Genomic DNA, 21911 nt, shown 5'->3' with positions numbered 1-21911 from the left:
TTTGCAGGGTGTCTGAAGTTCAGGGAGGTGAAGAAGAACATGAGCAGAGGAATGGGACGATGTGCAGCATGCCAACCACCCAGGTGTGTGTGTGTGTGTGTGTGTGTATGTGTGTGTGTTTCTCTTTTGTATATCTCAGCAAAAGAACCAATATTTGCCAGTTGCTTAAATCTGGTTGACAACAGAATCCGGGCAGCTGTTAATAACTAGCCCTGCTGCTCCCCGATTACTCAGATGAGCTTGGTTCTTATTTCTGAGTGATGACATGATGTTATGTAAATGTCTTCAGCTGTGTCCTGTTGACAGACTTGTACAGTGTGTATGTGGATATTTCTTCTGCTCATTTTCTGTGTGTAGAGCAATGTTTAGACTCTTATTTAGCGTCTTCTGTTTGTCATTTTTCCTGTGCCTGCTTCTGTCTCATTCCTGTCCTGTGCTGCCTCCTGTAGGATGAGAGCAACATTGCACACGAGCCTCCAGCTCAGTGTTGGGTAAGGGTAACAAGTGTGTGTGGATTTTCAACGTCCAGTTGTTTTTAGGGTTTTTTAAATATTTGTTAATGACCACTTGCCTCCCATTAGAGATTCTCCATTAGACAGTATTATCTTTTGTATACACAACCAAACAAAAGTTTGGACATACTATATATTTTTAATCATCTTAAAGAGGCTTATGATTAAAAATGTGCTTCTAATACAAATGTAAATTATAAAGTCAAGTTTATACAAATATGTATTTATAAAGAGTATTTTTTTTTTTACTTAAAACAAGTTGTTTTTGCTTAAAATGAAATTTAAGGAGCTCATTAAACTCCTTGAGAAGGTGCCGAGTGTATGCAAGGCTTAATCAGGAATACTGATTTGACTGATTTTAAATTCTTTTTTCTTGGCTAATGTATACTTCCATTTGTGTTATTTCATAGTGCTGATGTCACAATTACACAATATTTTAGTTAGCCTTACGTTAATAAACCAGGCTAGCTTTTACAGTTAAAAAGTCATCATCAGGAACCATAACATAAGCTAAGCAAGGATAGCAAACTAAACAAGGATATGTTATTTCTGTTACACATGCAAATTTCAAAAATGGATTCATTTTACCCTCTAGTATTTATGTGAGTCTCTTTACTTTTCCTCTATCTTCCCTTCTTTTTTCTTCTTTCTTCTCCTTTCTTCTCTACTTTCCTGTCTTCCACACCACCTTTTGTCTCTCTTCTGTCATCTCCTTGCCTCTCATCTCCTGTCTTTAGGAGCCTGTCTATTCCTCTGTTTATGCTCTTCCTAGCACTCCCTCTCAGTACAAGATGTTTTTTAATGAGGTGAGTGTGTGTATGTGTGCAGATGTGTATAAATACAGCTGTATCTAAGCTTTAGGGTGAAGTTCTCTGCATGTTCCAGCGTCTTTTGATTGGGCTGATGCGTTGAGCTCTGATATGTGCTTTTTATCTATCCAGGCTGTTTTTCCTCAGCTGTAGCGCTCTGTGTGTGTGTGTGTGTGTGTGTGGAGCATGTCTTGCAAAGATAGAGTGATGCTTTTAGCATGTGATGCTATGAGCATGTGCTTTGGTGTATCAGTTGTGTGCTGCTTATATGGTGACCCATGGCTGGAAATGAAGCATTGGACAATTTCCTCCTTACCCTGAATGTAATCAATCAGACGAGACAGTTGTTGTCTGACGATACTTGAATTTAGATTGGTACTGGAGCTCCAAGGCTGAAGTGTATAACCTCCAGTTTATACAAACTGCAAGCTTAACTCATTACACACTTACTTCAAACTGTATTGAGTTGTGCAGTGTGTCAGATAGAGGTGACATTTCTGATGCTGTTTGACACACAGTAATGCATAAAAATGGACAAAAGGACAATCTAGAGCTAAAACCATCATTGTGGCCATTTTGGAGTATAATCTCTTTCTTCATTAGCACATAGTTTGGAGGTGCTCCACAGGAACGTTAAACTCGGGCCCAAAGTGGCCCAAAGTATGAAGATTAATTTTGGAATAAACACGTGCGATGCAAAGCAGAGTTCCTGTTACCACCCCATAGTTTTCTATAGCAGTATGTCCTGAAGTGTTTTATTCCTTTTATTCCACAACACTAACAGTTGTTTTATTTAATAAAGAATACCACAGCATACATTTTATCTGTTCATAGTTAGATTCAATTTTGTGGAATGCCCACAAAACAAGTAAATTTCTGTTATCATTTGTGTTCTGGAAGCTAAATACATCACCAGATCCACCAGCGTCTCTTTTTTTCTTTCCTGTGTCAGAAAACATAACGTTACAGTTTTATCTATAACTGATACAAAGCTCTGACACTGAAGACTCCTTCCATTACTAAATAAACATCTCCTCACAGAAAACAATTACACATGTTTTTAAAAACAGTCCCTGTGTAAGTTGTTACTAAAGAAATGATAACATATTAGAAACTGTGCATTAATATAAACCTGGGATTTGCTTTGCAGCCAGAACTACTGTCAGAGCTGCTGTTACAGAGAATTAATCAACACCTTCTGACCAGTCAGATTCAAGAATTCAGCAGCGCTGTGGTATAAGCTTCTTTTACTGGATACCAAAATTAGCCTTGCAGTTCCAGTGCATTTATAGAAGGGAATGTCCGATATCGAACATGTCTTGGTGATTTCATTTTGTGTAAGAGAAAAATTCTCTCTCTCTCTCTGTAGAGAAGTTTGTCGTACGAAGCTCAGGAGGTTTCCTCACCCACTCAAACACAACCACAGGCACCCTGCAGAGAAAAGGTATGACACGCACATAGACAGTGTATATACACACACAGAAATGGGTGTAAGATGAATAAAGTGTGCAACTGTACTTGTAGGAGAACGCTGTGGAATCTGAGGCTCCCGTGCAGAAGGAGGCTGAGACGCAATCAATGAGTTTTGACGAACCACAGGAACCCCAGCAGCCTGTTGCCATGGAGAGAGCCAAAGAGGTCGCGACCTCTGACACCCCCTCATTCCTCGAGTGTCAGAGCAGTCCAGGAGACACAGAGCAGGACCTGAGCACTGTCTGCCAGTCGAACACTCCCATGTAAGACCAGTGTGTTTGTGTGTATGTGTGAGAGAGAGAGAGAGAGAGAGAGAGAGAGTGAGAATGAGTGCAGAACTTTAGGCAACAGCCTCAATGCGTATCATATTTCCCTGAGTGGCTGTATATAAATTCGGGTTCTGCGCATTTTAGCAGTTATAAAAGTTTGAAAATGTTAAGTATTACTCACTAATATTTGTGTATGATAGGGTTTGCTGAAAATGATCAACCATAGGGTGGTGTGATGTGACTCACCTTGAAGTGGAGTTACGAAAGTTAATTATTTTCCTATAACAGAACAACCTGAACTGTTTTATTCCTTATACCACAGCAATTTGCCAATGATTACACTTTTTTTTAATTAAAAATGACACGTCACATGTTGTATCCACTTATAGTTAGATTTGGTGTTGTGGAACATCCACAAGACAAGTTAGTTCCTGTTATCGCTTACATTACAGCAGCATTCTCTCAAACAGTCATTCTCTCACCAGCCTCTTTTTTCCCTCTCTGTTTAAGTTTGCGGTTTGAAAATGCAGCTTGTCCTGTTACCAAGAAACTCTAAAGCACAAATTCCTCGGTTACAGCTTTATCTCAGATTGTAACAAAGCACTGAAACTGGAGAATCCTTCCATAAATGCTAAATAAACACTGTGGTATAATAAGATATACAATACCTTACACACTCACCATCCACTTTAATAGGAACACCTGTATACCTGCTCATTTACGCAGTTCTCCAATCAGCCAATCATGTGGCAGCAGCACAATGCATAAAATCATGCAGATACAGATCAAGAGCTTCAGTTAATGTTCACATCAAACATCAGAATAGGGAAAAAGTGTGATCTCTGTGACTTTAACAGATGGACCTGTATCTGCATGATTTTATGCATTGTGCTGCTGCCACATGATTGAATGATTGGAGAACTGCATAAATTAGCAGGTGTTCTTATTAAAGTGGACAGTGAGTGTATATTCCTATTTTCTTTTAGGATACTCTGTAATGACACTATCATTTATTAAAATACATCACAAAAAGTCAACAAAGGGCTAAAATCATCATAGCATCAGTTGTGATCAGTTGTGTGTGTTCCTCAGCACAGAGTTTGGTGTCAGTTTGGTGTGTGTGTGTGTGTGTGTGTGTGTAGATTGAGCTCTGCAGTAGCAGAGCATCGTCGTTCGGTCAGGCCGTCCCGCCGTAATCAGGGTTCGAGGAATCCGTTACGTGTTCTCGCAGCCCGAGACGACATCATGCAGGACTTCATGCAGGCCCACGAAGACCCTGAGGCCATGGAAACCAATAAAGGTGAATCACGTGAGCCTGAACACTCTGATAAGTGTGTAATCACAGTCCAACTTCAGACCAAAACAGCAGATGTGATGCATGCCCTAAATAAAAGTTTAGTCTTCCTTTCTCTTTTTACTCTGTTCAGAATTAGATTAGTAGTTTAGATTTTGTCTTGTCTTTTCTCCCTCAGCTGAAAATAATCACAGCTCCACTAACTCTTCATCTGCCAAGACTGTCCCAAGCCCTGTACCCTACAGCAACCTGATGCTAATCCTTGTGAAAGGTAACGTTTTCTCCTTCTTTTTGAAAGAAAGTATTGAAAGTAATGCAGATCAACTCTCTTTACTTGTTACATAGATTGTCTTTCTATTTCCAGGTTTTTCTTTTATTGTATAAGTATATTTTGTTTCAGAACAATGTTGTTTTCTAACTGACAATTGACCTGCCAGGAGATTTTTCAGTAGACCACTATTTGAGGATTGTGGGTAATATATTTTTTGCCCTGTGTCAGGATGCAGACGAGTGCAGGTACGCTTGGTGGAGCCGGTAGCTCGCTCCCTGAACAGCGGGGACTGCTTCCTGCTGGTCACTCCATCACTGTGCTTCCTCTGGACAGGGCAGCTGTCCAACACCTGCGAGAGAGAGAAGGTACACACACACACACACACACACACACACACACACACACACAAACATACTTGTATTACTGCAAAAAATTCCTGTCTGCTAAACCCCACAAAGTAATCTTCCTATTATCAACACAAATGCAGAATGTTAGATTATAGTCCATGTTAACATTATGTTTAATATACATGCTTTATTTTTATCAATGGAAATGAAATGTAGCTTCAAGAACTGCATCAGAAATCAGCAAAACAGTAAACCTGCAGCTCAACCAGTCAAATCTCTAAAATTTCAGTTGACAACTAGACAGTATTATTGCTCTTGTAATGCTCTTTTTCTCTTCCTCCTTCCTTTTCTTCTTCTTCTACTGCTTCCTCTTTGCTTTGTCTTCTTCTTCTAATTCATCTACTGCTTCTTTTTATTCTTCTTTGTCTTCTTATTCCTCACTGTTAATTTCTGTACTACTACTACTACTACTTCCTCTTCTGCAACTTGTTTCTTCTTTCTTTGGTCCTTATTCTTTATTTTCCTATAGTTTTTTTTTTCTTCTTCTCCTGTTTCTTCTTCTTCTTTATCTGCTGCTGCTCCTGTTTCTTCTTCAACTTCTTCTTATTCTTAATCTTCTGCTTTTTATTTTTCTTCTTCAGCTCCTTAGGCTTCTTCTTCTTCTTCTCTTCTTCTTCTTCAAATTATACATTAGTCTTTATTTTTTTAAATGTCTTTTTACTTTTCCTTGACACTAAGTACCATGATTTTTGTTCATATTGATGATTATGCATTATTAATTCTGTATTATTGATTGGCGGTTTGTCTAAGGCCTCTGCCATGGCCTCAATGGTTGTGTCCCAGCGGGATCTGGGTTGCCAAGCAACAGAGGTCATTCACTTGGATGAGGGATTAAACACGGACGACCCACAGGCTGCAGACTTTTGGAAACTTTTGGGAGGAAAAACCTCTTACAGTGGTTAGAGACTCTCACAAATCAGCATCATCTTTTTGTTCTAGTTATGACACATTATGTTTGATTTGGGACTGTGTTTTGTGTATGTGTGTGTGTGTGTGTGTGTGCGCAGGCTGTTCAGATGATGATCAGCAGTATGAGATGGCGATTACAGAATCAAACTGTGTGTACAGACTGCAGGGAGACAGACTCCTCCCACATGAGCAGGGCTGGGCCTCAATGCCACGCCTCCCTCTGCTGGACTCCTCCCAGGTGATCGCTCACACACAAATGTAATGTAGATTAAACTGGATTGCAGTTCTTTGTCAGACTTTGAGTTTACCTTTTGTCTTTAATATCCAAGCACTGCATAGTACTGACACTCGCACATTGCTGGATGATGACTGTATGGTGTATTAAGTGAAATGTGGGACTGGCCTGCAAAATAATCAGACCTCAATTCCATAATCACAGGAGAAATAAGAAAACTCTAGCTGATTTGTGCACCCAGTCATTGGAACAGTGGGCTGAAATTGACAGGAAATATGTCAAGACACTGCTGGATTTCTGTCAGGATTGGTGGTGTTATTGAGGCAAGTAATGGCGCAACCAAGTGTTAGGAAAGAAATGTCACATGTGACTAAGTTTCACCTGCAAATTCAAATCCAACATGTTTCCCAATGGGATTGAGTTTTGGTGATTTTTCAGGTCAGTCAAAGTTGCACAGTATTTCATCAGGCTCCCTGGACAAGTCACGCATATACACATTCAGTTACATAAATTCCATTCCTCGACCTATTTACAATGTACAACAAAGCGCTGTTATTGGTGAATGATTCCTGATTCAAAATTACTCATTTTGTTTCCCTGGGGATCGTAGATTAGTGATTTTCCTGCTGATTCCTGCTTTTTTTTTTTTTTTTTTGCTTCTCAGAGCCTGCTGTTTGACTTTGGCAGTGAGCTCTACTTGTGGCATGGGAAAGATGTTTCCCCCAGTGACAGGAAGCTGGCACTGCATTTGGCTCAGCAGGTGTGGAGCGGAGATTATGACTACAGCAACTGCAGGATGAACCCCCTCGACCCCTTCGGGAGCAACACCCAGATTCAAAGGTATGTTTAATAAACATACAGGCAGCTAGGACTATCATACAATAGGGAGATTATATAACTAGACACATTTTTGTGCATGTGTGTGACTTTAGGAAGGGTGTGGGTCGGCCAGACTGGGCTCTGTTTGGCTGTGTTTTTGAGCAGAACGAGACCGTTCTCTTCAGGATGAAGTTTGTGGATTGGTGTAAAAAGATGGAGGATGTGACTCCTAACGGACAGGAAGTCAAGCAGGTGAGCAGATCAGCAACATCCACTGAGGTAATGAGATCTCCCTAATCATGATGTACTCATTACTCATGCTCATTAATTATTTTATCAGGTAAACCTATATATAGGCCACTTTCTATGTATACAGTTGTGCTCTTTGCATCTACTCAGTGATAGAGAGCACCATAGACCCACCTCTATCCACATACTAAAGAATAAATCAATCGGAGTTGCTGTTACTTGTTGATAAGAAAATAATGAACAACAGGGTGGTGTGATGCTGCTTGATGCAATGCGGAGTTACTCTTACCACCCTGAAGTTGATTGTTTTTTCAGTAATGTCCTGAAGAGCTTTATTCCTCTCATACCACAGCAATTTGCCAATTGTATTAATTAAACAAAGATACATCATAACTTTTATCCATTTATAGTTACATTTAAGGTTATGGAATGTCCACTAAACAAGTTAGTTACTTCAGCTGACAGTAACCTTCTCGAACTCTTTCTCTACAGACCTCTTTTCTTGTAGACTGTCCAGCTGACACATGGTCATGTGATGCCAAAGCCCTGTTTGCTGGTAGGTGTGTGTCAGGGGCGGAGCCTGTCATTCTACATGGTGTGGACATGCAGAGAGGGCGGGACTTGGTTACACTTGTCGATGGCCAGCAGGCGGAGCTCAGCACTGTTTCTGTAGAAAGTTGGCACACTGGCATGGGAGAAGATTGCAGAGTGGCTTCAGAGAGCATGGGGCAGTTACATGAGGACAACACATACGCTATACGCTGGATGTACCGTCTCAGTGTTACAGGTGAGTTTGTGTGTGTGAGACGGTGGCTTATGGGGCAATATGGGATCATTATCGTGCAAAATTGTAACAATACTCAATATCCTTATACAATTTTAACTAACTTTAATGTTATTCAGAGTAACAAATTTTTTGTTTATTTTTTCTTTACCTGTTGTTCCTTTGGAAATATTTTTTACATTTACAATTTTTGTATTGTTCACAATTTGTTTACATCCCAACAAGCTCAGCTAAACTAAATATTGTGATACTTGAAAAAGTTTTCATATCATTGTATACAGTGTATCATATTATACCTTGCCCATATTGCCCAATCATTGTAGTGTTTGCCTAAAAAAACTAATTTTAAGGTTTACTGTGTGTCCTGGAATATATTTGTAATTATGTGTGCGTGTTGTCTGTGTGTAAATTTCAAAAGGCATCTCTGAGGATGAAAGTTTGGACCAGGAAAGCTCTGCCCTTTTCATCTGGCAGGGAAGGCACTCACAGATCAACAGAAAGGACCTGTCCTTACCACTATCCTTTGCGAATGAGCCTCAGGTGAATGTAAAAGAAGGGGAGGAGCCACCGTGTTTTCTGCAGCTTTTCCAAGGAGGGCTGGTCATTCACAAAGGACACAGCAAACACACAGGTCAGTATCTGTTCACAACATAGCACACTTAAAAACTTATTATAAAACTTAAAATAAGTAGTAAAACACTTGTGGGGTATGCTGTTGTAGGAAAATAATCAACGACAGGGTGGCGTGATGCAGAGTTAATGTTACTTTTCTTTGTTTATAATCTGTTTATGTGGAGCGTTTACCATACAAGTCTCCACACTGGTATTATAGAAACCATAACAAATTAAAGCGAGCACATTGATGTAAATCTGTTATTTGAATTACAGCCTACAATATTGTCAGAGCTGCTGTTATAGAAAATTAATCAACCCCTTCCAACCAATCAGAATCAAGAAGTCAACAGCATTGTCATGTATATATCTGATCCTTCATGTTGTAATAACCTGTGTGTGTGTGTGTTTTCAGGTGACTGGCGCCTCTTTTGTGTGAGGGGTGCTGTGCCGTTAGAGGCCAGTCTGTTGGAGGTGGAGTGCTGTACCTCCAGCCTGCGCTCTCGTGGTTCTGTGCTTCTGATAAACATCCAGCAGGCGGTGCTTTACCTGTGGCACGGCTGCAAGGCCCACGCTAGTGCACGCCAAGTCGCCAAACACACCGTCCAGCAGCTCACACACACGTAAGACCTGTGCCTCAGACTAATGAGAAAAAAATGTGAGAAACTCCAAAAAAATTACTACATTAATTTCAAAAAGTAGTCACATGATTTGAAGGTGTCCATCACATCGGACAACATTTTGACCCTGTACGAAATAGTGTTGCAGTAGATCACAAATTGTAACACATGATACACATAGCATTTGGTTTTGGACACCATCACTTGATATTTCATTGGCTTACCTGAGAATGGATCTATTTTTCTTGTACAGAACATAACCAGGTTACAATTTCATGAATCAAATAGCTACCTAGCAAACTAGCTAAATAGCATGCTAACTACCTAAGCTGTGAAAATGTCTTTAGTGGACATTGTTATGCTTCAGTGTGGATAGTTTTGAATGTGATGGATGTGTATTAGGCGTCCTCCTGAGATGGAATTGAGCAACAGCAGTCTGAATATTCAGGAAGTAGAAGAAGGGGCGGAGCCTGCAGAGTTCTGGAATGCTATTGGGCCACAGGATAGGAAGGCTTATGACTGCATGCTGCAAGGTGACACTCTGAAATATCCTATAATATGCTATGTATAGTAAGAAAATCCCTAATTTGAAATATCTTAATTACAATAAATAAATTATTGTGCTCTTGTGTTCTTTATAGATCCTGGCAAGTACAACTTCACTCCCCGCCTCTTTCACCTGAGTGCCCAATCAGGAATGTTCAAAGGGGAGGAGCTGTTGTGCGCATCCCGGGCAACTGGGGTCATCACGGCAATGCCTTTTTTTCAGGACTGCTTATACTCCGTGCCACAGCCAGGTGAGAGTGATATGCAAAATACACAATTATACACACATGCACACACACAGATAGAGAGTAAGGCATAGACAGAGGCAGAAAGAGAGAGAGGCAGACACAGAAACTGAAAGAAAGACAGGCACAGAGACAGTGAAAGAGAGAGACAGGCAGGCAGAGAGACAAATACAGACTGCAAGATAGATAGACACAGAGACTCAGAGAGACAGACAGAGACTGTGATATAGACAGACACATAGGCTACAGAAGAGAGAGACAGACAGACATAGAAGACAGTGTGTGTGTGTGAGAGAGAGAGACAGAGACTGTGTGAGAGAAAAACAGACACAGAGACTGAGAAAAATAGAGACTGGATGAAGGAGAGATAGACATGGATACTGTGAAAGAGACAGACAGTGAGAGAGAGAGAGAGAGAGAGAGAGACACACACACACACACACACACAGACTGCAAGAGAGACACACACACACAGTGAGAGTGAGACAGATTAAGAGCAAGAGAGACAGACATGGAAACAGGCAGGCATCAGACAGGCAGAGAGATGGTATCGGGAAGTAGATGGTGATTTGCGCTTGTCTCTGCAGCTCTGTTCCTGCTGGATAACTCGTTGGAAGTTTATCTATGGCAGAGCAGCTCGGCTCACACCTCACAGCGCCCCCTCTGGGACACAGAGAGGAAATGTGCCATGGAGACGGCACTTCAGTACTGCAGAGGTCAGAGAAAGTGGCAATAGGAGTAGAAACGGGTTTGATGTTTGTCTTAGTGATGGTGCCAGAGGAATTTAGTCCATGTTCCGTACCTGTGTGTGTGTGTGATACAGAGAGAAACCCCAGACGGCCTCCTATGGCTTATTTTCTTGAGGAAGGAGCCGAGCCTCTCACTTTCACTAATGTTTTCCCATCCTGGGAGAGACGAGTAACACAGGTCAGTAGGAGATCATCATCATCATCATCATCATCGTCACAGTAGGGCTGCATGGTAATATCTAAAATGAAGAGCAAGATGATTTTGCAAATAACATGGGAATTTAGCTTATGCCCCTCAACTGAATTTTCAGTTTATTCTGTACAATATTGTTTAGGCAGGAGGTTTTATTTAATCTATGATTGAGTTTGTTTTAGCATTGATTTAGATTTTATGATTAACTGTATGTTTTATTTACCTTAATCTTACTAAATTATGTGGTATAATCATTTGCAGCCATTTTTTCATATTTATTTATCTGTACACATTGTATTTTACTAGTTTAACTCCACAGAAATCAGCCTATTTCACATAAATGCACACTCAATTTTCTTAGATTGTTTTTATCTTTTAAATATGAACCAAATTAAACTCTAGAGCATGCTGTGATTGCACAGACAGCTGAAGCATGCATGGGGAGCTTGTGATTTAATGCACCAGAAGAAATTAAAAATGATCTCTAATGCCCATTAATTAGCTAACATTAGATAAGCTCACAAATGTCACTGTCGATTGTGTTTGTTTAATTAAGGAAGCTGAGCACAAGTAAAGTATAATTAACTGTGCAGCCCTTTGTCTTATGTAAAGTATTTCTGGGCATGCTGTTATAGGAAAATAATCAATGACAGGGTGGTGTGATGCAGCCAAAAACGAAGCACAGTTAAGAGTTTTTTTTTTATCCATTTCATGTTATGAAACATTCATGAAACAAGTTAGTTATCATTTTATGTTACTGCAGCTATAAACAGTTATTCCCTCACCAGCCTCTTTTCTTTTTTGCAGTTATTGAAGGTAAATAGGTTGAACTAAAAAAATACAGATTGTCATGTTATAGAGAAACCACAAATCCTTCCATCCTGAAGACTTTCCCATGTCTGAACACATAAGGGTACAGCTTTACCTCTGACTGTTACAAAGTGCTGACACTGGAGACTCTTTCAATACCATAATCAACAATTAGATGTTTTTCCAATCCAGTAATGTGACGCAGCTTCCATTCTGTACATGCTGCTGTTATAGGAAATTAATCACCACCTTCTGACCAATCAGACTTGAGAATCCAACAGTGATATAAATCTACATTAGGTGATGCTGGTGAATTAAATCGAATGGTGTGTGTGTATGTGTGCGTGTTTCTGCAGGCGCCCTCAGTGCAGAAGAAGCTAACATTAGTGCAGGATGCATTAGCTCTCCTCAGCGGGACTCAGTACTCTGTGCAGGATCTACTAACAAGACCTTTACCAGACGGGGTGAACCCTCTGCACCTGGAGACCTATCTGTCTGATCATGACTTCCAGGTCAGTTACTAAACCTTCATATGTGTATTTGATCGAGGTTACGCATTTGAAATGTCTTGGAAAAAGTTGAATGTGTTGAACTTTAAAATGGGGCACATGTAGGGTGAGGGGCACATGCAATTTGCATATATCCAGTGGATAGGAATTGCCCAAGACTTAATTAGGGAGAAAATGTGGTTTAAAAAAAAAAACCTCAAGCAGCTTTGGGTGACTGTTAAAGACTACATGTTCCTTGTGTTTAGGCTGCTAAACCACAAGAAGTTCCATGGTTCCACATTTTCGCATTCCTATAATGTGATATTCTAGGGAGAACTGGGCACAAAATATTCAGACTGGAGAATGGTCGTGCAATTTCATTTCATTTTCTAGGTAAAACAGTGGCTTTTTTTTTTTTTTTTGATTTAACATTATCTAGCAGTAGCATTATTGGTGATTTGCAAATGATCAGTAATTTGCTATCAGTTATAAAAACTAAAGTTCCTCTTATAAGAGTTCTGTTTCCTTGAATGCATGACATGCTCATGTCTCCAGTTGTCTCACGTCGCTCAGAAAGAGCCAAAAATTCTTAAAACCTAGAAACCAACAAAGGCATTTTTTGGAAGGTGGAAGCTGGAAGCTGATAATTATGGTTGCCCCCTTGTGATGTGAATGCAGCGTTAGGGTTTAGAAATGTAAACTAGCATGAGAGATAAAGCATCAAGCAATATGTCTTTGTTTGCAGGTGGTTTTAGGAATGAAGAGGAAAGACTACAATTCCTTGCCAGAGCTGCAGCAGTTAAACCTGAAAAAGAGCAAAGGCCTGTACTGAAGCTGCATTTGAAAGACTACTGACCCAGAACTACTGAAGCAGTTTAAATTTCTATGTTAAGCAGAAGACTTTTTTTTGTAGTCCTTGTTTTTGAAATAATCCTATTTTCTTGTAATGTCACCCCCTTTTTCATGTACAGTTTAAAACCTAATGATTATGTAAGAGAGAGAGAGAGTGTGTGTGTGTGTGTGTGTGTGTGTGTGTGTGTGTGTGTGTGTGTGTGTTTTGAGTGTGGTCACTTTAGTGCCTTACAGAAATTCATCCACTGATTTTAGCCAAAAGTCCAGGGGGCTGAGGAGGACTGCCTGCCTACACTCACTCAATGGCTTTCGATTTCCTCTCTCTTATCAGCCAAAGCTGTTTTGTTTTCTTTCTCCTTCCTTTCCCTTTCTACACTTTTTCCCATCTTTTCTCATCACTAACCCTTTATTCCAGGCCTGGGGGGAAAATGTGAATAAAAAAAAACATTAGTTGTTTTACTGCCGTGGAATTAAATCTGGTATCTCTTATCAGCTATAAGAACACAAATAAACTGGAATGAAAAAATTTTCTCTATGAAACTTTAATTTGACTGTACATATTGGATTACAAATGAAAGAAATAAAACAGTAAATTGAAAAAGGTGAAAGTCTGCAGAGAAACAGCAACTAACTGAGACAGTGGATATACTAGAATATAAAGGTTATAAAGGAAGACTCAATCATTTTTTAATCCAAACTTCACATCTGTAGTTTCCCAAACTGAGGCAATTCTTTGTTTATTTTAAAATATGCTGGTGACTTTGGTAAGGAAAAAACATTGTTTAATTCATAATTTCTAGAAAGAGTTTGATTAGATCCAAATCTGACAACTACAGGATGATTCATCAAAACATTTTCACTGCTTTCCTAGAAATTAGAAACTGTAAAATTAAAATAAGAATATTTACAAAAGACAGTGCATCATATTTTCTCCACAAGGGCATATAAAAAGCTCTAAAACACCAGTTTTGATTTCATGGCCACTGTAATAGCAATATTATGATAGCATGTGCTCAGTGTTAGGCTGGCAATGGTTAAGACTTTTGTTAATGTTTAAGCTGGTTGTATTGGCATTTGTTAGGTGTGTAAGCAGTGTGGTGAGGTCTGGAAATTAGAAAGGCTTTAAACATCATGTGATTTAGGATTACAGGCCACAAAAATGGAGTGTGTGTGTTTCTGAGTTTATGATTAGTAGAATCTGGGATCTTTGTATCTGAACATGAATTTTTAATTTTGCTCCACAATCTGAGAATATAATGATACACACTAGTGCTTCCTTTCTAAACTAACTCCACATTTTATACATGACTATATAACTAAACACTTGTGAATACTGTGCATATTAAATATGTATGTTTCTTGTTCACTATATACAAACATTTAGCTGATTTGAGGCAAGAACATGAATTTTGATATGTTTGTGTACTTATTGTGCCTACCAGCTGCAATAATATAGACAACCAGAACAACAGATCCATATATGAATACAGTTTAGGAGGTTTAAACTACCATGCTATAAAAAAAGAGGTGGATAAGAATAGTATAAGTGCCCCTGATTGTTTTAACTCATTTACACTAATAGTGAAAAAGTAGAAAGTGATTGTAACTATCGCTGCAAGCAATGTAACAGATTAAAAAAGACGATTAAAACAAGAAGGTAAGGTGTTTGTGCAAGAAAAGCTATTGCTAAGTATATGTGTGGATTGCATTTGACATTTTCTGTGTCACAGTACCCTACTTGCTGTGTGTGTGTGTTTGTGTGTGTGTGTGAGTGTGTGTGTGTGTGTGTGTGTGTGTGTATTTGTGACTCAGATGGACTGCTCTCTTTCTGGTAGTCGTCTCTCTGGTTCTGACGCCAAGGCTGCCTCCCTGAGCACTACCATGTGATCCTCAGCTGCATGCAGTGATTGGTCGATCCAGTCCAGGCTGCCAGACATGTGACAGGCGTTCCGCGTAACCAGCACTAAGTGACTGACGGACAGCAGCAATGCTGTAGCCCTGAAAGTATATAAAGAAACATTGTGAGAGCAGGAAGCATGGTGAAGACCCTCCATGTTCCAAACTGCTTACAAGTACAAACACTGGGGATATTCATCCTAATGCTCTAGTTCTTCACTTGTGACTCACCTTCTGCTGCTGTGAATGGTCCCTCATGAATACCCTAAAGATTTACACTTCCCAAAACCATTTTCAAGCCTGCCAACCCCAAAGGGAAGTACTGTATAAAGCCAGGAAAGGGGGCTTGAAAGTGCATTAAAAAAAAACCAATTCTATATTTTCCTTTCAAAAATCACTTGTCTAGTGTCCCTCACAGAAACCGTGAAATAACTAATTTGATCTTTTTGGTCAAACTTTTTTGCCCTTTTTTTCCTCACTGAAATTTTGGTACATCCCCAATAAATATGCTCAACTGATGTTAAGTAAATACTTGTCTAATGTTAACTAAGTTGAACATACAATGATAGATTTTATTTCAAAACATACTCAGAGATGGGGGGAGACGGCAGGGCTTCCAGAGAGTGTCAATTAATATGGGAGAGTTCAAAACACCTATGCAAATCTCAGTTATTCCAGTTTCATATGTCAGCTGGCTCATCTCATTTTATTATTACCTAAGTGAGAGTCAAACCTGTAAGATGACTTATATACTAAATAGCAAATATAGTTACCTGGCATCGAGGAGGATTGGGTCCAGTGGGGGATACATCGACCGAACCACATCATCTACCCTGTGAAATCAGAGATGATGATATAGAGTATTCTCCACAGTGTAATAATATGCTCCTAGCTGGACATTCCACTTTAGTTCACTTAATAATGAGCGAACAACCATCTATGGACTGTCACCACTCTGTAAGGTGACTGCCATAACCAGCCCATTAACATATAGTCAACATTTTACAGTTGTAATTGGTAGCAGATAAAAGTACATTTAGCATTGCGGAATGTCTGCAAAACAAACCATATCTTTTATTTTAACATACTTTTAAAGTTGATGTTAATAACTTTAACATTAACTCACAAAAATATCATATTACTGAGAAACCAGAAAGCTTAAACTCCTTTGTCCTGAAGACTTCCCAATAGCATAAGTCTTACTGACTGCTACAAAGCACCTACATTTCCTGACACTGAGAATCATTTTGTCGCCATCTAATCATGGTTTGGTAACTGATTTTTACCAAAGAGTACTGGAAGTTTATCACAGCAAAATTAGGTTCCATAAGTATATGCCCACTTACTGTAAATATCTACTTTAAAACACATCCAGTTTACACAGTTTTGGTTTTTGGACATAGTTTTAGCAAACTACAATGTCAATAGTGCAGCCATTTTGGCCAAGCACAATCACTTTATCATTCTGCCTGCTGCACTTCTCCTTAAAAGACTGAAGGCAGAATTTACAGAACTCTCGCCATGTTACCAAAGTGTTCATTTAAAACCCGAGATTTATCTCATTTGAACTTAAATGCATGGAAATGCTGGAAAGAATTGGGTGAAACAGACATCCATTACTTGTTAGCACCATTAGGGAAAATTATAACTTGCCAAACTATTCCTTTAATAATGTGGAAAAGACAGATGAACTGAAGATTATTTGTTTAATTAGTGCACATGAACATGACTGGAGGTGTTTGATTTGGTTTCCGTTCCTTATTTACCTGGGGCTGATGCGTTTGGCCACCGTGATGATGTCACTAAGGCTGGCAGGGGCTTTTACCTTTGCTCCAGAGCCCATCGTCATGGCAACAAGTTTCTCTGTCAGAGTGTGGCATATCTGTATGAAGGCAATCAATATTCGAATGAACCCAATCAGCAAAAAGATGTTTTAAAGTATGATAACTGCCGTGTGATTGCTGAGTTCAGACCTTTGAGAAGCACATAAATTACCTTCAGGATGGAGATACAATGAGACACTAGGCCACTGGGGATAGAGAAAGACAGAGACAATCAAATGTGTGATGAGAAGATGGCTGATAAGTGTGATATTATGTTGATCTTGTGTATAATTATCATTATGACTGCAGAGAAGGACATGGTGAAGAGGCCATACGAGGCGTCTTCGATCCACTCCTCATTCTCTAGGATGGCTTCGATGTGTGGGTTGGTGATGACCACGTCGTCCAGCTCCAACTCGGATGGCTCGCTCTGAGTCTCCATCGCTCCAATCAGATCCACTGTGGGCCTGAGTGGAGAAATTAAAGCTTGAGAAGTGTAAGTGACATTGTAGACTGGATACTTAAGCTTGAGGACTGCAAGAAGTATAGCATAATAAAATCTTGAAAAAAGAACATTGATCGAAATAGTGAATACACAAACTTTAATAGTTTTGTTAGGTGATACTCATGGATGTGGCTTAATGTTCAGGAATAATAAAGCCTGAGAAGTTAAAATAATGTTTTGTAAGAGAACTTTGAATGGTCAAAGTTTCTGGCTTTACTTGGACTCGAAGTGATGCAACAGGTTGGGCCGATGGCAGTATCGATGACGACACACAACCACCAGTGCCACGAACGATGCCAGGAAAATGGTGGCCAACACTCCGATGGCCACAATAACCACTGTCTCCATCGTGATGTGTCCGATGCAGGGGGCGTGATCAGAGGCTTTAACCAGATGTCTGGGGTTCATCTGAGGGAACAGAGGCCAAATTTCAAACATTAAGATACAAGTTGCTTTAAAAAGTATCATAAGGCTTTAGGTAGTGTATAAGGAATTGTCAAAACACATGCACAAATGCATGTGGCTCTGGACTTGAGAAGGAAAAATATTTTAAAAACATTTATTTGTTTGGATTTATTATTCAATACACTTATTTTCTCCTGTCTGCATTATAAAGGTCGACTAAAATGGTTTTGCCACATTGGAACCCAATTCCTTTAAGAATAAACAGGATGCATAGCAAAATGTCAGAGTCGGCCTTTAAGTGCAAAAAGTTAAAAAATAAACAAAAATAGCACTCAAACCTTTAATGAAAAAGCCCTTTGTGCAACAGTCTCAACTGTGGGATTTCTTGAGTGCACTTTCCATTGTGCAAAAAAATGTCCAAAAATAGTAAAAAACTCCAAAAATTGCACCAGGGCTGGTTTAGACATACTTAAAGATTAGTGCCAAAAAGAGAAGTGACGTATTTAACTGAGACCCCCATTCAATTTCTCAGCATACAGTATATATAGTGTTCATATAAATCCAATCACTCATGAGTTTAACACTAACATCTAACCTTTAATAATTAACCCTTTTGTCTATTCAAATACTCTATAATGTGAAGCCACACCTGCTCTCTAAGATCTCTTTATTTTATAAGGTGTGTGTGTGGGAGTGAGCATGAATTTATCAGGACCACACCTATCGAACCTTTACCCATGAGTAAGTTGATCATTAACTTCTGCTACATTAACTCTGGTGTGTGTACAGACTTGAACACTGTCAGTACTGTGCAGTGTGTTAGGTGATGGTATGTTAGGTTATCGTGCTCGCTTTATTTTCAAAAATAAACTTTACTCTTATTGCTAAAGCATAATCTTATGAATATATTTAATATTTAGTGTGTATTAGATGTGTGGAAAAAACATGCATTTCTGCATTTTACTCTCAGTTTTATAAGATCAGAGAATGTCAACTAGAAAATTATTTATATTCTTTATTTATGTTCCAGCTTCACATGACCAATTAATAACATTAGTTATTAAATGATAAATACAAATCTGCATTATGTGCAAAAATTTCTCCTCAAATTCTCTGCAATTTTCAAATATAAGGCATTATTAATAATTTAATTCTAAAAATAATTTATAATATTATTCACTTCGTCAATTTTCTCATTTGTACAGAACTTTACATCATTCTGGACACAGCTAATATTTCTTTCTTCTTATATTACTTATTTTATTAATATTTACTACAAATGATTTGAAACATATGAAGTCACACAGTGCCACCATTATGTTAGATATATTTTATATAGGCTCTGAAATTGAAATAAAGGTAATATTACATTGAAAACATGAATTCCAAATGTTTGACCTAGGATTTTAAAAATGGTTGGTCTTTTTTTTTTTTTTTTTTAATCGAAGTGAGATTTATTTCTGTCCTCTGTTGGCCATCGCGGCTCTGTGCTCCATCAGAAACGACTCTCTAATGCTGATTATTCTCTGAAATTCTGTTTTTGAATGCTGGAATTCTTTAATCGGATCTATTCAACCCACTCAGACTGTATCAGGCCTCCGCAATTTCTTACAGCGTTCAGGGTTGCCAGATTAATCAGCTAAAATATACCTCTATCTCATATCTGTGAGCTCAGTGTGGTTAAAAATTGCCCATTTCCCAAAACTCTGTGATTATATGAAAAGATAAGGAAAGAAATCACTTCTTACTTTTTTCTTTCTATTTTTAGTTATGATACAATGTAAAGGAGAAATGGGGAACGTAGATTATTTAATTATTTTTTTTAGAATATGATTCAGCCATTTTCCCTATTATTATTAGAATCAATTTTGAACAAATCATATTATACAGCAATAATGTTCAGAATATGAATGCCAGTTTGTCTTTTTGTTCAAGAATTCTTACTGTCTGTGAGCTGTCATAGGAAAATAATCAACGATAGGTGTAGTGTGATGCGGCTCAGCACTAAGCGGAGTTACTCTTATCATCATAAAGTTGATTATTTTCCTATAACAGCTTGTTCCAAAGTGTTTATTCCACTTATACCACAGCAATTTTTCAATGACTACAATTTTTATTTATTAAAGAATGAAGTATTTATTGAAGCACTGTACTGTACGGTTTATAGTTAGATTTCATGTTCAGAACATCTGTGAAAGAAGTTCATTCCTGTTATCACTTATGTTATTGCTAGAGATGGCAAAATACCACTTTTTCTTTTCTGATACAGAAACTGAAACCTTGAGTATCAGCCGATATCGATACCCATCAGATATATAGTTTTCTTTAAAAACTACTAAGTTTTAATTTGTTTAACTAAAGCACTTATAAACTATAAAGAAAAACTATAATATAAAGTATAAAAATAATACAATCAAATCAAATGTCAAATTTCTATTTAAATAAAAAAAAACCTCCAATTCAATTTTGGAATGACTAACTTTTCAATTTGTTATAAGATCAGATCAATTTCTGATATTCACAATATTCACAACAATATATCTATAGCAGATATAAACAGCCATTTCCTCACCTGCCTCTCTGTTCTTTCTGCCTCTTGAAGAGACAAAAAAAATAAAATACAGTTTGTCATGTTATTAAGAAAGTCCTTTGTCCTGAAGACTTTAAAAAAATCAGAAAACATAAAGTTACAACTTGACCTCTGACCCTCACAACACACTGACAATGGAGGCTTTTTAAAATCATATATTAGGGCTGCAAGATATTGAAGAAAAATGTGATTATGCGGTACAATAATGCTATAAGTGTGTAAAATCACTTTAAATTATATTTATATATATTTATATATTTAAAAACTGAAAATGACATAACCAACATGCATGTTTCATGTTCTTAGGAGGAAAAGAAAGCATTCTCTGTCTGCGTCGCCCTAAATCTTTGACTTTTCGTAACTTCTGAAGTATTAAAATCATTCAGTTATCGCAAGCCCTTGCAACGTGCATATCGCAATATTTACATTTTTTTTCGATTTTTCGATATATTGTGCAGCCCTATCATATGTTAATTAAAGATCATATTTAAAAAATCATATAAAATCATTATTATATATCAGAAAGAATATAGCAACCCTACATTGCACTGTATTATTCGTGACAAATTATAATTTATCAGTAACTTACATTAATCATAATTCAGACAAGTTAACTTCAGAATAAATGCACTATTAAAAATATTGGTCTCTCTGAAAGGAATGCAATGTTGGGTCAGTATAGGCCATATGAATCTAATATAACAGAATCTAATATAATAACATTGTTATGCAAAAGGTAGTGCACTTTTTTGTGACACACTATTAAGTATGCTAAGATGTGATTTAGGACACAGCCTTAGTCTGAGATAAACGCCATTACCTGTAGGCCGTGATAAAATTTGACAGAAACTTCCTGTTAGTTGTAGCTAATATTATATTATCTGATGTTTTGCCTGAATTAAAAACTATATTGAATATAAAAGTGGGCTGTTTTGTAGTTAATTAACTTTTAAAGTCTGAAGCACAAAGTGAACATCGAAAAGCAACTTTTTTTCCCCCTTTTTTCCCCAACTGTATATTCAGACTCATTATGTTGTCATTTTCCCGGTCTAGACTGTAATAATTTCACATTAAAGCACAATTTTCGGAAGGAATGAAGTACATAAATACTTTAATACCTAAGTAGTCAGAGGTCTTACCTGTGCTCCTCCATTTTGAGGCGTTTTTCTGGCGAAAACAAAGCGGCTGGTTGGTGCGCGCGCGCGGCTGGAGACAGCGCGGAGAGCTCCGGAATGAGAGCGCGCGCGATGGAGGAGACGGGTTGCCAGATTGGACTGATGGGTTTCCTAGCAACAATTCACCTTAATGCTGCCCAAAAATCCCGCATTATATATTAAAATAGTAATATTTTAAATGCAATGGTGCTGTATTTTTGCTACTAATTTGCTAATAATATTTTAATATATTAGTTATATTGTATATTAATACATTGCTGCTTGCGTCAAAAATGTCGAGGTTGTGTATGTATGTGCTTCACTCATACAAAACAAGCGAAATTGTTCGCTTGTCAGTATTGTTTTAACAACTTTGCAATACATTCCCTTGA

The 21911-nt window shown here is 38.1% G+C and overlaps 2 protein-coding genes across 8 annotated transcripts in view; one reads left to right on the top strand and one right to left on the bottom strand.

The window, feature by feature from the left end:
• svilc (supervillin c) overlaps positions 1-13290 on the top strand; it is a 33283-nt gene extending 19993 nt beyond the window's left edge. For 3 of the 5 annotated variants that reach the window (XM_026916322.3, XM_026916319.3, XM_026916318.3), the window contains 21 exons: positions 8-83; positions 450-491; positions 1250-1318; positions 2691-2765; positions 2846-3057; positions 4206-4363; positions 4536-4628; positions 4857-4993; positions 5786-5933; positions 6043-6182; positions 6844-7019; positions 7112-7250; positions 7740-8034; positions 8450-8662; positions 9059-9266; positions 9666-9796; positions 9905-10060; positions 10642-10770; positions 10878-10981; positions 12163-12318; positions 13040-13290. In XM_026916322.3, coding sequence (XP_026772123.3) covers positions 8-83; positions 450-491; positions 1250-1318; positions 2691-2765; positions 2846-3057; positions 4206-4363; positions 4536-4628; positions 4857-4993; positions 5786-5933; positions 6043-6182; positions 6844-7019; positions 7112-7250; positions 7740-8034; positions 8450-8662; positions 9059-9266; positions 9666-9796; positions 9905-10060; positions 10642-10770; positions 10878-10981; positions 12163-12318; positions 13040-13126 — 2944 coding nt within the window. In that variant the 3' untranslated portion in view covers positions 13127-13290. The remainder of the gene's footprint in view (positions 1-7; positions 84-449; positions 492-1249; positions 1319-2690; positions 2766-2845; positions 3058-4205; positions 4364-4535; positions 4629-4856; positions 4994-5785; positions 5934-6042; positions 6183-6843; positions 7020-7111; positions 7251-7739; positions 8035-8449; positions 8663-9058; positions 9267-9665; positions 9797-9904; positions 10061-10641; positions 10771-10877; positions 10982-12162; positions 12319-13039) is intronic. The other 2 variants (XM_026916320.3, XM_026916321.3) reach the window with 2 other exon arrangements.
• Positions 13291-14896: 1606 nt separating this feature from the next.
• On the bottom strand, positions 14897-21703 carry tmem98 (transmembrane protein 98). Of its 3 annotated transcripts, XM_026916324.3 has the most exons (8): positions 21505-21703; positions 20348-20370; positions 17588-17778; positions 17201-17332; positions 17038-17071; positions 16809-16924; positions 15816-15875; positions 14897-15144 (listed from the first exon to the last, which is right to left on the bottom strand). In XM_026916324.3, the coding sequence occupies exons 3-8, from the start codon at positions 17776-17778 to the stop codon at positions 14955-14957; spliced, it is 723 nt and encodes a 240-aa protein (XP_026772125.3). In that variant the 5' UTR covers positions 20348-20370; positions 21505-21703; the 3' UTR covers positions 14897-14954. The 3 variants fall into 3 exon arrangements, with proteins under 3 accessions (XP_026772125.3, XP_026772124.3, XP_053095123.1); XM_026916323.3 differs by lacking the exon at positions 20348-20370 and having other exon boundaries at positions 21505-21696; XM_053239148.1 differs by lacking the exon at positions 21505-21703 and having other exon boundaries at positions 20348-20391.
• Between the last annotated feature and the right edge of the window lie 208 nt (positions 21704-21911).

Source organism: Pangasianodon hypophthalmus, chromosome 13 (assembly GCF_027358585.1).
Source record: "Pangasianodon hypophthalmus isolate fPanHyp1 chromosome 13, fPanHyp1.pri, whole genome shotgun sequence".
In the NCBI taxonomy this organism is placed as follows: Eukaryota; Metazoa; Chordata; class Actinopteri; order Siluriformes; family Pangasiidae; genus Pangasianodon; species Pangasianodon hypophthalmus.
Note: the sequence above shows the minus strand (reverse complement) of the source record. Positions and strands in the feature narration are given on the sequence as shown.